The sequence below is a fragment of the Cebidichthys violaceus genome, unplaced genomic scaffold (assembly GCF_023349555.1).
Source record: "Cebidichthys violaceus isolate CVI_PGR_0920_01 unplaced genomic scaffold, fCebVio1.0.p SCAF_133, whole genome shotgun sequence".
In the NCBI taxonomy this organism is placed as follows: domain Eukaryota; kingdom Metazoa; phylum Chordata; class Actinopteri; order Perciformes; family Stichaeidae; genus Cebidichthys; species Cebidichthys violaceus.
In genome coordinates, this window is record NW_027176300.1 from 249,551 (window position 1) to 265,399 (window position 15,849).

A 15,849-nucleotide genomic window follows, 5' to 3' on the forward strand; every position below is an offset into this window, starting at 1 on the left:
CTCACGGTTTCCTCTGGTTGTGTTTTCCTCCCCTGCAGGGCGACCCAGGTGACGTGATCTCCACCAATCGCTTTGGAGAGAAAGGAGCAGTGGGATTGCCCGGATTACCAGGAATTCCCGTGAGTTTTTTGGGTGTATTTGAACCTCTTATTAAAAACTGGTGCTGTGCAGCCAAACTTTGTCCAAAGTGGGTATCCAAAAGTGTCCAAAGATACCAAATAAAACAGGCAAAAGTGGGAGTCAATAACGGACATAAGAAACATCATATACCGTCAACGAAGAGCTGAAACAAGCTGACACAGAATAGCTGAGTCACACTGTTAGTGAGTAAAAAACAATTGATTATTCCAACTTTTAAGACAAAAAAGAGGGAAGACATGTCTGTCAAGGGGTTATTTATGTAGATAGACACTTATTCATTAAATTTGATGATTTATATGCTGAAATACTACAAAAATAGTATGTATTTAAGTATCTTGAGCCTTGAAATAAAGACTCATTTTGCAGTGAATTAGCAGATGATAAAAGAAGCGCTGAATATCTCTTACACATGTAAAAACTAATGACCATAAATATTCAAACACATTATAACGTACGTTGTAGAGCAATTTATTTTAACAGGATAGTAACTTTTCAACTTTTAAAGTCTAAACAACAGTTTTTCTGTGTGTGTTCGTGTCACAGGGAAGTCCCGGACCCGGCGGTTTGCAGGGTCCACTCGGTCCTCCAGGACCCAGAGGCTACGAGGTAACGACACATCAACCTCTAAATCTTTTGGATCTCACGTGTATTTTTTATCATTTCGGTGTAATGACCAGTTGAACTTTTAAAGTTTGTGGAAGTAAACAGTAGTCCAACAACATTGTTTTCTGGGCTTGTTTTCCAGGGTCGTCCAGGTCCTCCAGGTATTCCCGGACCAAAGGTGAGTTCAAGTGTTGACAGGAAAAACTGATTTTACAACAGGGATTTTACGGGTTGATATTCTGATACTGAGAGCTTGTTTGTTTTCCTGCTTTCTCCGACAGGGAAACATGGGGTTGAACTTCCAAGGGCCCAAAGGAGAGAAGGTATTCACCGCGTTCCCAGAGTCAAAGTTAATAGGAAGCTTAAAACGTAACCCTTAATCTCATCTGGTGTGTGTGTGTGTGTGTGTGTGTTTGTGTGACCGCAGGGTGAACCGGGTCTGGCAGGACCTCCTGGTCCTCCAGGGCAAGTTGGAGAACAGCAGAGACCGCCTGAGACGGAGATTCAGAGAGGAGACAAGGTAATACGGCCAGATCAGCGCTGAGGGTGCAATACATACACAACAGCAGGTGTAGCTGACAAATAACATCATTTATGTTACAATATGTGAAAAAATGTAACATGCAAATCATGCTTCCATCAGGGTTCAGGCCAAAGCAATACATAAAGAAATATTTAGACAAATACATCAATCTTTTCATAGGTTTTCTTAGTTCTGTATAAACTGCTGGATGCTGCAACTTTCACTTCAGCCACTAGATGGCGACGGATAATTCCTGCGCCCTCTTTTACGTTTTGCTTCACTTTGTTTTGCTCATATTTTCACTGTTGTGAGTATCGGATAATGCATTAACAACCAGCAAAACCATCATTTAAGGGCTTTTTTTTCAATGAATCGAACAGTTTGGTTGGAACTTTGAACTCTTTCTCTGCAGGGTGACCCAGGTCTTCCTGGTCCCTCAGGTGATCCAGGCTACCCAGGCCCCCCTGTAAGTATCTACTTCCACCTACAAGCATCATCATGTTATCCATCCCATTAGGCAATAAGTGCTCCGCATTATTGAAATGTAGGAAAACTTGATGCTGATGCTGTTTGTTTTGTTTTTTTAGGGTCCCTCAGGTGGCCAGAAAGGAGACAAGGGAGAACTAGGTGAAGCAGGAAAACGAGTAAGTACAGATATACAAAATGCACTGCTACAGGTCCAAACCATAACCCTGTCCCACAGCTACACTTCATTCTCCAGGCCTCAGTGTGCTTCAAAGTACTTGATGATAGACGCACAGGACTTCACACGCATATGAATTATTTTGTTATAGACCGTAAACCCTGATCATCATTGTTCTTCCATCTGCAGGGCAAGCCAGGCAAAGACGGCGACCCCGGTTCCCCAGGCTTCCCCGTGAGTGCTGCCCCCAAACTACACGATTCTACACATTTCTTTTTTTTCCTTTCTTGTCTCTTATTCGCATGTCAAAACTTGTCTTCTTTTTTTTCCTTTTGTCACCATCAGGGAGCCAAAGGAGAGTCAGGCCTGCCAGGTCCTGCAGGCAGGGATGGAGAGAGAGTGAGTTTTCGACTACTTTTTAAACTATATTCATAAGGTGATGTCATGGATTGTTTTGATAACTTCCCCCTGTCTGTCTCTTTTTGTTTTTTAGGGACTAAAAGGTGATCGTGGATACCCAGGACCACCAGGGGTGGTGTGTATTCTACATTTTTTCTCATTTAACAAGACAATCTGAACTCAAGATCTGCTCTTAGCTTTTTTTGTTCCTGGCACTATCAGCAGGTTGTCGTTAGCAGACAGAGTTTGCAAAGTTGCCTTTCAGATTTGACTAGGGAAACTGTATGGAAGGTGCACTACAAGTACTTTTGAGCAAGGCAGTTGAAATAGAAGACTGTGGCTGTAGAGGTAGCTCCATAAAAATGCAAAGTGCAAATGGCTTCCTGGTGCACTACATCTTTCTGACCACTAGATGGGGACATATATCTCTATCCAGCCTGTGTTATATTATCTATTAATAAAAAAAGTGAATGAACCAAACTTTACCTTGCAATTGAAAATTGAGCCCAAAGAAAAGTGGAAAACTGAAAAAAGTCCCTCTTTCTTACCTTGATTTAATTAGCTTGTTTTCTTATATATTAAAATATGAATATTTTATGTTTTATGTCTCATCGTCCCACCAGGTGCTCGGTTCGTCGACGGGAGGTCTGATCGGCCCGAAAGGTGACTCCGGCTTCCCCGGATCACCTGGAATCAAAGGAGACAGAGGACCGCCAGGTAAAGCACGCTCAAAATGCTAACTAAAGAGCGACTAACTGCAAACAGGATGTCACATGAGAAACCGTTGTCCAATTATATGAAATCAAATGTACAAAAATAAATGCGTATAACTTCTTCATTAATTGGTAACCGTGCCATTTTTTTTCTTGGAAGAGTAAAATGCTAGTTGGCTGTAAGCTAGTGTGGCTATTTGTGAAGTTAATGATATGCTAACGAGCTAGCTAATGGTATTGGTTAGTGATTCTGTCCACTGAGGTTTAATTGGGTTAAATGAGATGACTCTATTATGTTAATACCAGTATAAAATATCCGGGAAATGAATGAACAATGTGGGTTGTAGCTCTAAATAGATAACAGTTTCATTTGGTCTCGGTCCCGTCCTCTTCAGGTTTATCAGGACCACCAGGTGCACCAGGACTTCCAGCTACCGGTGGTGGCGGTCAGCCCGGATCTCCAGGCTTCCCAGGAGAGAGAGGGCAGAAGGGAGACCTCGGCCCCCCGGGTCTGTCTTTGCCAGGTCAGCCGGGACGTACAGGCTCTCCTGGTGCCCAGGGCCAACCGGGGCTCCCTGGACCTCCAGGCTTTTCCACGGCAAGACAAAACTGCGTCACTGGAGAGCCCGGGCGTCCCGGCGTGCAGGGAGAGAGAGGCTTCCCAGGAGGGTCTGGCCAGAAAGGTCAGCCAATATAGAGATGCTGGTATTCATCCGCAAACAAATTTTTGTCCGATTTTTGTCAAGTCTTTTACATAAAATGTCATAAGATAATGAAAGAAAAGACAAAGAAGTGGATTCAGTCTTCACCCTTTGTGTCTCTTGTTTTTTCAGGTGAGAAGGGCGACACCTGTGTGAACTGCTTCGGCGATACCACCGGCATTCCCGGACCACCAGGACCTGCAGGACAGCCTGGATTCCCTGGTAAGACCCCACAACGCATTCCCATCTGACAGAGCTTTATGCAGAATTCTTTGGAAGGTAGTACCAAGTTTCTTCTTCCCTGTCCGCCATCAGGATCTCCTGGCTCCAATGGTATCAAAGGAGACCGAGGATATCCAGGAACACCTGGTGCCGTTGGACCCCCTGTTAGTACTTTTTACTTTTCCTATTCTTTGAGCTTTAAATGAAGGTCTTAATGTCTTTTGTTACTGTCTCACATTAGTGACTGAAACAAATAATAAACAAAAACATTGCTCTCTTTCTTTTTACTTTCCAGGGTACCTCCGGTCCTCAAGGTTCTCCAGGGTTCCCCGGAGAGAAGGGAGACCCAGGCGATGCCGTCACAGTCAGCGGCGTGAGGGGAGAGAAGGGCGACACCGGTTTCCCCGGATCCCCCGGTCTTCCCGGTCTGGACGGTCGACCCGGTCGCGACGGTCAGCCAGGAGGTCCCGGAGCCAAAGGAACACCCGTAGGTGGCTTTCACTGCGTCATTCAGATCGATGGGTCCATCCGCGATCCATGGCATAATTTGTATGTGTCCGACAGGGCTCTCTGCTGGTGAAAGGAGAACGAGGAATCCCCGGTGAGCCAGGCCCCTCGGGTATACCAGGAGACAGGGGTCCTCCAGGAAGCCCTGGATTTGGACCTCAGGGATCCTCAGGAGAGAAAGGCATCCAGGGCGTCTCAGGAAGACCCGGAGGTCCCGGTGCACCCGGTAAGAAGACAATTTCACAATTATTTAGTGATTTAGTCCCTTTTTTTATTTTGTGATGATCTGATCCGTGACTCCGAACCGTGAGTTCTATGATTCGATGCACCCCTATAATCCAGTCGTCTTGGATTTTCCCTTCACGAAAGATTCTGTAAACTCATTCTCACTGACTTTTTGCCACGCAGGTGCTAAAGGAGAACCGGGCCTGGCGGTGGCTGAGAAAGGCTTACCAGGATCCCGAGGACTTGACGGCTCACCAGGACTGCCCGGCTCACCAGGTACGCCATTGTTATTTTATGCGTTGTGTCTTCGTGCATCGCTCACTCCGATGGTATCCGCGATTACACGTGTTTCTGTTCTCTGATTGGCAGGCGTCCCGGGTCAGCCCGGACAGAATGGTTTCCCTGGTTTACCAGGAACGAAGGGGGATCCTGGACTCCCCGGCATCGGACTCCCAGGACCCCCAGGAGGCAAAGGTAAAGACACCAATGAACACTCCTACTTCTTCCTCTTCCCTCCACCTCTCCTTGAACTTCACATCCTCTTCTCAGTACGTCTTATGTCCTCATAACTTCTTTTTTTACTCCCCCTTTCTCCCCCTCCCCCTTTCTTTTTTTTCTCCTCCAGGATTCCCTGGTATCCCTGGCCAGCCAGGATCACCTGCAGGACCAGGTAGACCAGGAGTCGATGGACTCCCTGGTCAGCCTGGATTCCCTGGGCCCAAGGTATGTACACAAATGGACGGATAAAATGCTTTGTTTAAAACAATTGGAAAGTCACATCAAAAAGGTGAATACCAAATAGAATAACAAAAACAACCCTCAAAAACAACTCAAATCGGTTTGAAATAGTAGACGTCTTCATCTCAGACTCTTGACAACGAGCACTGAATCTGTCAGACCCGTAGTACGTTTATAGCAAAACAAAGTAGATCATTCATTTAATTGTCTTTTTTGAATTACATTTAATGAGTTTAAGTTGAGTTCTACAAATCCAAAAAGTAGACCTGACTAACAGAAAAGTACACTCATTTTAAAAAGATCTTTACCTTCATGTGTGTGTTTGTGTGTGACAGGGTGAGCCTGGCTTTGGCCTTCCTGGCCCCCCGGGTTTACCAGGAGTACCTGGATCTAAAGGTTTCTCCGGACCAAAGGGAGACTCTGGCTTCCCTGGCGGCCCCGGTTCACCTGGACGATCTGGATTTGATGGATCTCCGGGATCTAAAGGTATTCTGCAGTTCTGTTTTCATGCATACTCACATCTGTCCACCCACAGCTCATGAGAGCCAACGAAACACCTGAGCTGACAATGACTTTCTCATCCGTCTCCGTCCAGGTGAACCCGGTATACCTGGTATACCCGGAGCTCGTGGCCCACCTGGATCCCCCACCAGCGGCTCACCGGGGCAGCCAGGACCACCTGGACCCCCTGGCCCAATGGGACCACCAGGTCAGATACATAAGGCTGTATTTACCTGCATAAGCTTTTCTCAAAACTGTGCATGACCACCCAGCTTGTTGAGGCATCTAGATGTTGTTTTGGTTCAAGGGGTTCAAACTAAATATTTCCCACCGAGCACCTGAGCACCAGACTGAGGGCCTGAGGGTTTGTCTGTTTGATTGTGAAACACGCTCACCCTTCTAGGGTGTGTTGGTGATCAAGGTGAATGAGTTTGGATATGTGTGCATCACGGTTACCACGCTCCCGGATGGGAAACCACCGTAACTTGATCTGGGGAGCTTTTCCCTCACATCGTCATCTTGTCTCTGCTTTTCATTTGAGTGCCACCTTAATTAAATACGCCGTAAAGGAGTCGCTCCATTTGTATTGTGTGGATACATTTTCGTTTTTTAATGATTTTCATCGTGGGGGGAATAAAACCCCAGTTCTTTTATCCGGGCCCTGAAATCTTGATGTCATCGTTACAGGATTTCCCGGATCAAACGGAGGGAAGGGAGACCCCGGCCCTCCAGGTCTAGACATCCCAGGTCTGCCAGGAGACAGAGGAACTCCCGGTTTCCCAGGTTCCCCTGGATCACTCGGAACGCCAGGACCTCCTGGAGGACCTGGACGGGATGGCCTGCCTGGACTGCCAGGTACGAACTAATGCTAACATCAGTAACCTGTATATAGATGTTTGATTTATTATTTTATTGTCGGGTCATTTGTGTTTTTTATATACATTTATCTAATATTTACATACAGTCCTGTCCATTCTTTACCTTTATCTGTCCAGCTTTGTTGTCAAATTCCTTGTATGTGCTCACATACTTGACCAACAAAGCGGATTATGAAATTGACTATATGACCGACTTGCTGTAGCTGAGAGAATGAGGGACTATGTTATTGAGTATTTTCATTTTCTGTTCTGACGTCTGGCTGCAGGTCAGAAAGGAGACATTGGTTCCATGGGATCCCCAGGACCTTCTGGAGGACCAGGAGGCCCAGGAGGGCCCGGCCCTTCCGGACTCAAAGGTGCTCACTCGTAACTATATACAGCCCGAAAAGACATTCATCACACACTACATGTCCCAAGTTATGGTACCACTTTGTATTATTTTTAATTTTAAAAAAGGACTATAAGCTGACACAACTATTGCTGATTCTCACATTCTCTCCTCTCCAGGTGAACCCGGATTCCCAGGCAGAGACGGCAATCCTGGCGGTCCCGGTTTTAAAGGAGACAGAGGTGAGCCTGGCCTCATGGGACCCCCAGGAAGCAGCCAGCCATCATCGGTTACAAAAGGAGCCAAAGGAGAACCTGGACTACCAGGTATGGCATAAAACACCATCGCCGAAGACTAAATATAACACATTTTAAAAGTAGGCAACATATATTTAATTACTACTCACTGTTTTTTGTAAATACACATTATATGTTTGCATTTGTTCTACAGGTGGACCAGGTTTTTCAGGTCAGAAAGGCATCCCTGGTCTCCCCGGTGACCCCGGGCTGTCAGGATCCGATGGACGTCCTGGACTTCCCGGACCACCAGGTGTGTTTACCTCCCAACACACACACTCACAGGCATACATCTATACATCTATACATCTATACAAACTCATGCAAATTGATTCCTAACGTGTGTCTTCCACTGTGCTGCAGGTCCCAAGGGAGATCCTGGCATATCAGGAGGCCCAGGTGGTCCTGGAGGTCCAGGAGCAAAAGGTGGCATGGGAGAAATGGGATTCCCAGGTGGGTTTGAACTCGTAGTCAGTTCCTGGCGACCTACTGAAAGCTGTTCCCAAATGTCTTCCAACACGTGATTTCTTTGCCATAAACGCTGATGTCACACTTTTATGATGCCACAGGACCATCAGGGCAGAAGGGTCTACCAGGTCAGCCAGGTAGGTCTGGATCCCCGGGACAGCCAGGAGGACCTGGTTTCCCTGGAGCCAAAGGTGAACCAGGCTCTGCTGGAGTCGGACCACCCGGACTATCTGGACAGAAGGTACTGGACTCAACCACTGAAATGTCCTGAAACTGAAAAATGTTAGGTTCACCACCTCATATATGTTTTAATGTCTCTCATAGGGTGAACCAGGTCAGCCAGGGTTCCCAGGAAGTTCAGGACTTAAAGGAACACCAGGATCACCTGGTCTCCCAGGTATACCAGGGGGCTCAGGTCCCAAAGGTGACCCCGGACTCCCAGGATTCCAAGGTAAGTCTGAGGTTTGACCACAGCAGTCCACATGGGTGAAGTACATGCGTGATGTTTTCTATTAATACTATGAAATAATAGTGCCAGTTGGTAAGAGTTTGCCAGCTAAAACAAAGTCCTTCTGCTCTACTGTCAGGTTCTCCGGGTAACCCCGGTCCGAAGGGTCTCGACGGTGGGCCTGGTAGCCCAGGTCTCACTGGAGCTCCCGGTAGACCAGGAGAATCTGGCCGACCAGGAGGACCAGGGTTTCCAGGAGACAAGGGCCAGGCAGGTCGGGACGGGATCCCAGGACCGGCTGGAATCAAAGGAGACCCAGGTAAGTCACTGGTCAACGTGTTCGGGAAAAATACTTAAATGTAAAGTCAAATTTGCCATTTAGTTTAGTTTCGATAAGACTCACTTCTGATTCATGTTTACTCCAGGGCTTCCCGGTTATGGTGGACCAGGTGCTTCAGGTCTTCCAGGGTTGCCAGGTGAGCAACCATCCTCTTTATGTCGCAGTTTGCTTGTTGGGATAATTGGCTCTGCACCGATGTAACAGTCTCCACTTTATCTCTCATTAAGGTTCAAAGGGAGACCCAGGTCTTCCCGGCCCGTCCGGCAGCCCCGGTTTCCAAGGACCCAAAGGAGAGGCTGGTTTCCCTGGATCTCCTGGTCCTTCAGGCAATCCCGGTCCTGCTGGACCTTCAGGACAGGCTCTGCAGGGTCCCAAAGGACTCCAAGGACCCCCTGGGCCACCAGGAAGAGGAGGTAAAGCCTTTGGATGTAGTATTTGTCACCACATGTTCTGCCAGTAATTGCTGCCTGGTTTTCTGATCAACGCTGACTCTAATAGTATTATATAATGTAACGTAAAGGCAAAAGTTCACTGTGATTGTTTGCCTATTGCGAGGAGGTTTTCAATGCATACAAAACATACAAAACCATAGCAATCCTGTCCTGAATTTGCAGTACAAAACGTTATCTATGCAAACTAAAGAACAGACGGTACAGAGGAATGATGGATATTGTGAAATTAGTTCATTCAGTTCTCCTAACAAGCGAAAAACCAGACAGCAAACGGCAAAAGCAGCACTTTTTTTTTTTTTTCTAAATGTGAATGCTTTCATCTCCATGTCAGTTGATTTGCATGGAACTATGTCGCACCAATCACCACCGTCACCGGTGTAAGAGCCGCGTCACCACCTGTCGAGTCATTGTCAAGAACACCGAGCACGGATGATTCAAAAATCCCCTTTTCACCAGGAAATGTCGGGATTTGTCACCGGGGTTTGACCCCAAAAAAGAGCATGTGTTTATGGCACTTTGTTGTCTCAACATCATCATGTTTTTTTGTCTTTTATACACCAATCCATCCGTCCTCATGTCTTCCTCACCCCCTTGCCCTCTTCTCCCGATCCCACAATTGGGGGAGGGAGCTGTAATTTATCCATCTCTCCACAGCCCTGAAGCACTGTATGTGTGTGTGTGTGTGTGTGTGTGTGTGTGTGTGTGTGTGTGTGTGTGTGTGTGTGTGTGTGTGTGTGTGTGTGTGTGTTCAGTGTTTTGTGGTTGTGTTAAATGAAATCATGTTGGGGCGTAATAGCGGAGCCTGAGACAAACTCAGAAAAACTCTCAACTTGCTTCTTAAGTTTCAGTGTTTCTCTAAAAGCTCACATATTAATGACCAAATGAGCAACAATCAAACTACTTATTATTCAAAAACAAAGCAGAAGTGTGAAATAATTCAGACTTTGTGTGCAATAACAAACAGTAAGAAGACGATTGAGAGTCCAGTTGAGAGTGTTTGGGTTTGCGTCAGGCTTTGCAGTCTTGTGTTTTTCGTCCCACCAATCAGTCATCTGCATGGACACTGTTTGTCCCAACACACTTAAACGCAGACACGTTAAGAACGAGCCTAACACAATGCTGGAGAGGGTGGACAGCCCCGACGCACACCTCAGGAAATGAAGAGAAGATGACTCTTCTCTGTTCAGATCATTGCAGTTCTGTGAAAACACGAGTGACGAAAAACAACCCTGTTTTCACCAAATCCAATGGGTTTTTACTTTTTATTTAAAGGAGACATTTCTCAACCCCTTATATAAAGACATCATCCTTCAGTTTATCTAAAAAAAAAGATACATACTGTACATCTGTACATATCTATTGTATATAGGAATTGACCCACGTTCACATCAAAATACATGGAAACTCTAACAAGTTAGTAACATGGTATGGTAAAATCAGTACATTTCTGTTATGGTGTACTTTTTAAAAGTCTACGTCGGCACCGATCACACACCAGCACTGTGTTAGGTGAGTACAAAAAATACGTGTTTTATCAGGCGTCAGGGTGACAAAATGAAGCTATGACATTTTAACCCCCCCTTGTGTATCGCTGTGGCTTGGCCCCACCCACTGCGGTGTGGCCCCGCCTCCTCTTGTGACGACACGTGCGTCCGGCCGCCGCAGGTCCCTCAGGTCAGATCATCGACGCCCAGACGTCTCTGCTGCACATTCCTCACGGTTCCTCTGACTGAGCTTAATGTACACTCTGTGATCTAAAGGGAGCACATTTCTACTTTTATTTCTTCTTCTTCTTCTAACGACTGTCTTCTTTCACTTTCCATGCACACTGATGGTAGTGTAATGACACCAATAACAAGTAAGCACTTTAAAAAAATAAATAATAGAAATGATAATTGTTTCATGTTAAAAACAATAACGCACAGTAGTTTTTTGGGGCACAATTAGCATGTCATCTGGATCACATGTGGGTCAAATACAAACCTAACATGCAGAATGTGTTATGATTAGAGCATCATACAGTTTGTGCACAAAAACGCACCATAATGCCACTAACTCACCTGTTGGTAGGGTCACATACTGTACTTCTATTTCTGTTGGATTTTTTTACTGAAATGCTGTTTTGTACATTAGCACTGTTATAATTTAAACATGCCAGCAGTTTCTCCCAAATCCCAAAATGTGCTCTCAACTCGCTGTTGACCTACGCTAAAGGAGATAGGAAAGGAAGCACTGAAGCACCTTTCCTCAGTATTTAGAGAGTTGGACCAGTTCTTATCTTATCTTATCGTCTGACTCTTTTCACTCAGTTAGAAACCTTCCTAAACTAAAAGAGGAAATACTATTCTATGTCTCCGGTGGTTTGAGCAAAATGCTATCATGCTAAATGCTACATGCTACATGCTAACAAAGACAACGTGAACTTGCTGATGTTTAGCAGGTGTAAATATATTTCTATGTTCAATCCCCACCATGTTAGTTGAGCTTGTTAGCATGCTAACGCTGGCTAACTGGCACTAAACACAAGCTGAGGATCATGGGAATCTCATTAGTTTCGAAGGTATTTGGCCAAAAAAAGCTACATTTTGCACAAATTGCTAATTTGAGAACACATATTCGTAATATTTTCTTCTTCTACTGCATTTCTGGCATTTCAAAACCTCAGCAGTGAGCTTGGAGCAAATGTTGAGATAACGGGAGCGCTGCTGGTTGCAACTTTTATCACTTTTATTTATTATTAACTTTTAAATGAAGAGTTTACTAAGTGCTTTTGACAGACGAAGCAGAACACCTGCTCAAGGTTAACAGCAGCTTATTTTTAAGTCAGCGTCCTCATCATTAAATGAATAGATGAGACTCACAGACCATAGAAGTTGTCCACTAGCCTTTTTGGTTAATACTCTCCTTGCTACTCGAAGACAAAATATCTTGTTTAGTCTGACTGTTTCTGTAACGATGCTTGCTTCTGTCTAAACCTCTTTTTTTTTTGTTGTTGTTGTTGTTGTTGTTGTTGTTGTTGCCCTGTGCCGTGAACCCGGCTTGGCTTTACCCGGGAATTCTGGGAACCGTAGGTCCTCCAGGTTAGACTCCAGTGGTTTGATGGTTTTGACACTTTATGCTCTTTGTGGGGAAATGAAGGGCGATGTGTTCAATGTGTCTCATGCGTGGGTTGAGGTTGATGCACTTCAAACGCTCTCAGTTCAAAGTTTTGAATTTGTAGGATTTAAATTTAAACTTCTTTAAACTCTTCAAATTTAAAGATGTACTGCTTTTGAAGATGCATGTATCCCAACCCTGTATGCATCCTGATATATTTAGTTGTGTGGCATATTGACCTTTTTTATTAACATCATGGAGAGGGTGTTTGTGAGAATGAGTGAAAGTCAGATAATGTGTCGATGTTTCTTTACCCCACAGGACAGGCTGGACACTCAGGACTCCTCTTAATTACCCAAACACATACATAAAATGAAACGTACACACATTCACTCCAACTGTGTTACTGACGAGTTTCATTCTGTTTTCTCGCCATTTTGAGGGAACAGAATTGTTCTCTGGTTTTCCTTTATTTGTCTTTCTCCTTCTCTTTTGGTGCCTCGTAATATTATTTATTATATTAAATTTGTTTAATTAATGAGTCTGGTCTCAATGGCTGCATTTAGTTAGTTTTAATCGAAGTTTAGTCATTCGAAGAACATCAACCACTAGATGGAAACAAAACTCTTTGTTTGATTCTAACTGATCCTGGTGGGAACATGATGAGGAGAAACGTGTGTTTGTAATATTATTCTGTGTCTGACCTTTGGCGTCTCCGTATGAAGGTTCACCTGGCCCGCAGGGTCCCCGTGGGCCTGCAGGAAGCGGCGGCGTTAAGGGAGAGAAGGGGATCCCCGGCGGTCCTGGACAGCCGGGCTTCCCGGGACAGAAGGGAGACGGTGGCGTTCCCGGATTCTCAGTAAGATCATTTTGCTCAATTTGAACTTTTGAAGTCAGACTTTTGGAGATGTTCTAAGAGACTAACATCGACCTGTCTGGACTTCTTTCTAACCAGGGTCCCTCTGGTCTTCCCGGTAGTCCTGGTCTGAAGGGAGATATCGGTCTGCCTGGCGTTCCTGGTTTCCCTGGTTAGTCCGCAATACTGGAACATCATTGTTCAGCGTTCTTACTACCGTCCAAAAGTTCATTTTAATATTGCGAATTCATCATAAGCAATGCCCAAACATTTGAGTTGTTTGTGTTTTTACCAGGACCAAAGGGAGACCCCGGACTCCCCGGTGGCAGTGGTCTTCCTGGAGATCCTGGAGAAATTGGACCCAGTGGTGGGTGAACACATTAAAACATTAAGATAAGCTTCTAAAATAAGTTCAAATGTCTCATGGAGCGTCGGAAATGATTTTAAAAATAATCATTTTCCTTTCAGGCCCTGCTGGTGACCCCGGCGTGGCTCAACCTATCATTTCGGTGAAGGGAGATCGAGGACTCCCCGGTCCTCAGGGCCTGCCTGGTGGTCGAGGACTTCCTGGTTCTTCTGGGCGAGACGGACTTCCAGGTGATTGTGGACTCTTTAGATGCGACAGTTGGGGATGAGAAATTCCGACAATGGTTTAATTTGCTCGCCGTCATTGTTGCAATAACAGCGACAAGAAAAGAGACGGCAGAAGAAGTCGCACATTTATTCCTCCGAAAAAAAGATGTATTTAAATGTATTTCATCATCTTAACGACTATAGGTCTCAATAATAATAAATAATCTTTAAAGTAGTTCTAGCACCAGGTTCGGGTCACTCATCTAACAAAGAGAATTCTTCTCTGTCTCCCTGCTCTCAGGTCAGCCTGGTGGCCCCGGGGACGCTGGTCTGGAGGGTCCTCCAGGCTTCAGTGGCCCACCCGGCAGGAAGGGAGATAACGGACCCGCCGGTCAGCCTGGTGAGTGAAACAGGAACCAGACATACACAAGTCAATGATAATAAATAATAAACACAAACAATCATCGTTAGAGTGACGTAAGGCTATTCTTCCTTGATCTTTAAGCTCCGGCTGCGTCGCAGTAGCTTCCCCTTTTCTAACACGCGCCCTTCCCCTGATCTTAGGTCAGCGTGGCTACCCTGGTCCCCCCGGTTCAGACGGTCCACAGGGGATTCCCGGTCCTCCAGGATCGGTCTCTGCGGCCCACGGCTTCCTCATCACCCGACACAGCCAGGGTCAGGAGGTGCCCTACTGTCCCGACGGAACCGGCCTCATCTACGACGGCTACTCCCTGCTGTACGTTCAGGGCAACGAGAGGGCACACGGACAGGACCTCGGTACGACAAGGCCTTGGTTTTACTAAGCCCTCCCAATCTTATTCCATCGACGTACATCTGACCCTCCTCTTCCTTCCGATCCAGGCACGGCCGGCAGCTGTCTGCGCAGGTTCAGCACCATGCCCTTCATGTTCTGCAACATCAACAACGTCTGCAACTTTGCCTCCCGCAACGACTACTCCTACTGGCTGTCCACGCCTGAGCCCATGCCCATGTCCATGGCCCCCATCACCGGAGAGGGCATCAAGCCTTACATCAGCAGGTAGGGATGGAGAGAGAGAGAGGGGGGGGGGGGGAGACAGAGACGAGGAAAGGGAAGGTGTTTGATTTGACATTTCTGTGTCCAGGTGTGCAGTGTGTGAAGCTCCAGCCATGGTGATCGCAGTCCACAGTCAGACCATCCAGATTCCCACTTGCCCGTCAAATTGGGAAGCTCTGTGGATCGGATACTCCTTCATGATGGTACGCAAATACACGTGTTTCCACTCTTGTTTACCAAATGCCACCAAACCAAAACACATGCTTCAACCGGACTTTTACCCTCTTCCTTCCCAGCACACCAGTGCGGGTGCAGAGGGCTCCGGTCAGGCCCTGGCCTCCCCCGGCTCCTGCCTGGAGGAGTTCCGCAGCGCCCCCTTCATCGAGTGCCACGGCAGAGGGACGTGCAACTACTACGGCAACTCCTACAGCTTCTGGCTGGCCACCGTAGAACCGTCCGAGATGTTCAGGTACGGAAACGAGCGCCGGCAGGACGGCTCAGTGGTTAGAGAAGACGTGGTGTCAATGTGAAAGAGGGCCCTGAAAGTGTCACATGTTTTGATATATCTTAACTTTATTTATATGCACTTGTATCCATCTCCCTAACTTAACCGCCTCCCCCCCTTTTGGCCCTCGCAGGAAGCCCCAGTCGGAGACTCTCAAGGCGGGTAACCTACGGACGCGTGTCAGCCGCTGCGTGGTCTGCATGAAGAGGACGTAACGGCACACAGCAACATGCAAAACCCAACGCTGCCGGGGATGCACGATCAATAACACGAGATGATTGGTTGACGGGGGACAAGTCGGGGGGGGGGGACGGATAGGCCGTGACGAAGAGGTGGAACTCCAATGGTGCATTGTCTTCCGGATACAAAACATCTTACAACTTTAAACAATGGTGCTACTGTGCAACACAGCTTAAAAAAAAAAAAAAAAAAAAAATTAAAAAGAAAGACGTAAATAAATCTTACATTTATTCTTTGTTTCTCTTAAGAAGTACCTCAAAATGAAAGCAGAAAAATATAAGGTGCCATGATGAAAGTGTGACAACAAAAAGTGCATTTTGTTCACTCTTTTCCCTTCTTTCTTATCGTTTCCTTTCTCTTCTTAAAAAAAAAAAAATCACTTTTGAAAATGTGATTCTGAACCGTTTCTTGACAGAA

At 46.1% G+C, this 15,849-nt stretch overlaps 1 protein-coding gene across 1 annotated transcript; it reads left to right on the forward strand.

Moving 5' to 3' along the window:
• The first annotated feature begins 704 nt into the window (after positions 1-704).
• Positions 705-15,639, forward strand: col4a5 (collagen, type IV, alpha 5 (Alport syndrome)). Its single transcript, XM_068708107.1, has 40 exons — positions 705-747; positions 887-922; positions 1,026-1,067; positions 1,172-1,264; positions 1,680-1,733; positions 1,855-1,911; positions 2,100-2,144; positions 2,256-2,309; positions 2,404-2,445; positions 2,933-3,026; positions 3,418-3,705; positions 3,856-3,945; positions 4,039-4,109; positions 4,241-4,432; positions 4,510-4,678; positions 4,861-4,953; positions 5,047-5,151; positions 5,303-5,400; positions 5,751-5,901; positions 6,011-6,124; positions 6,604-6,771; positions 7,061-7,150; positions 7,302-7,448; positions 7,573-7,671; positions 7,782-7,871; positions 7,988-8,127; positions 8,211-8,337; positions 8,474-8,653; positions 8,760-8,810; positions 8,902-9,087; positions 12,948-13,081; positions 13,178-13,250; positions 13,374-13,445; positions 13,547-13,675; positions 13,953-14,051; positions 14,216-14,428; positions 14,513-14,690; positions 14,776-14,890; positions 14,984-15,156; positions 15,326-15,639. The coding sequence occupies exons 3-40, from the start codon at positions 1,032-1,034 to the stop codon at positions 15,405-15,407; spliced, it is 4,392 nt and encodes a 1,463-aa protein (XP_068564208.1). The 5' UTR covers positions 705-747; positions 887-922; positions 1,026-1,031; the 3' UTR covers positions 15,408-15,639.
• Positions 15,640-15,849: the final 210 nt, after the last annotated feature.

Excerpts from the sequence above, each read along its gene's own strand:
- col4a5 (XM_068708107.1), top strand. The coding sequence starts at position 1,032 with ATGGGGTTGAACTTCCAAGGGCCCAAAGGAGAGAAG. Across the intron at positions 1,912-2,099 it reads TAGGTGAAGCAGGAAAACGA|GGCAAGCCAGGCAAAGACGG; the intron begins GTAAGTACAGAT and ends TTCCATCTGCAG. Across the intron at positions 13,676-13,952 it reads TGGGCGAGACGGACTTCCAG|GTCAGCCTGGTGGCCCCGGG; the intron begins GTGATTGTGGAC and ends CCCTGCTCTCAG.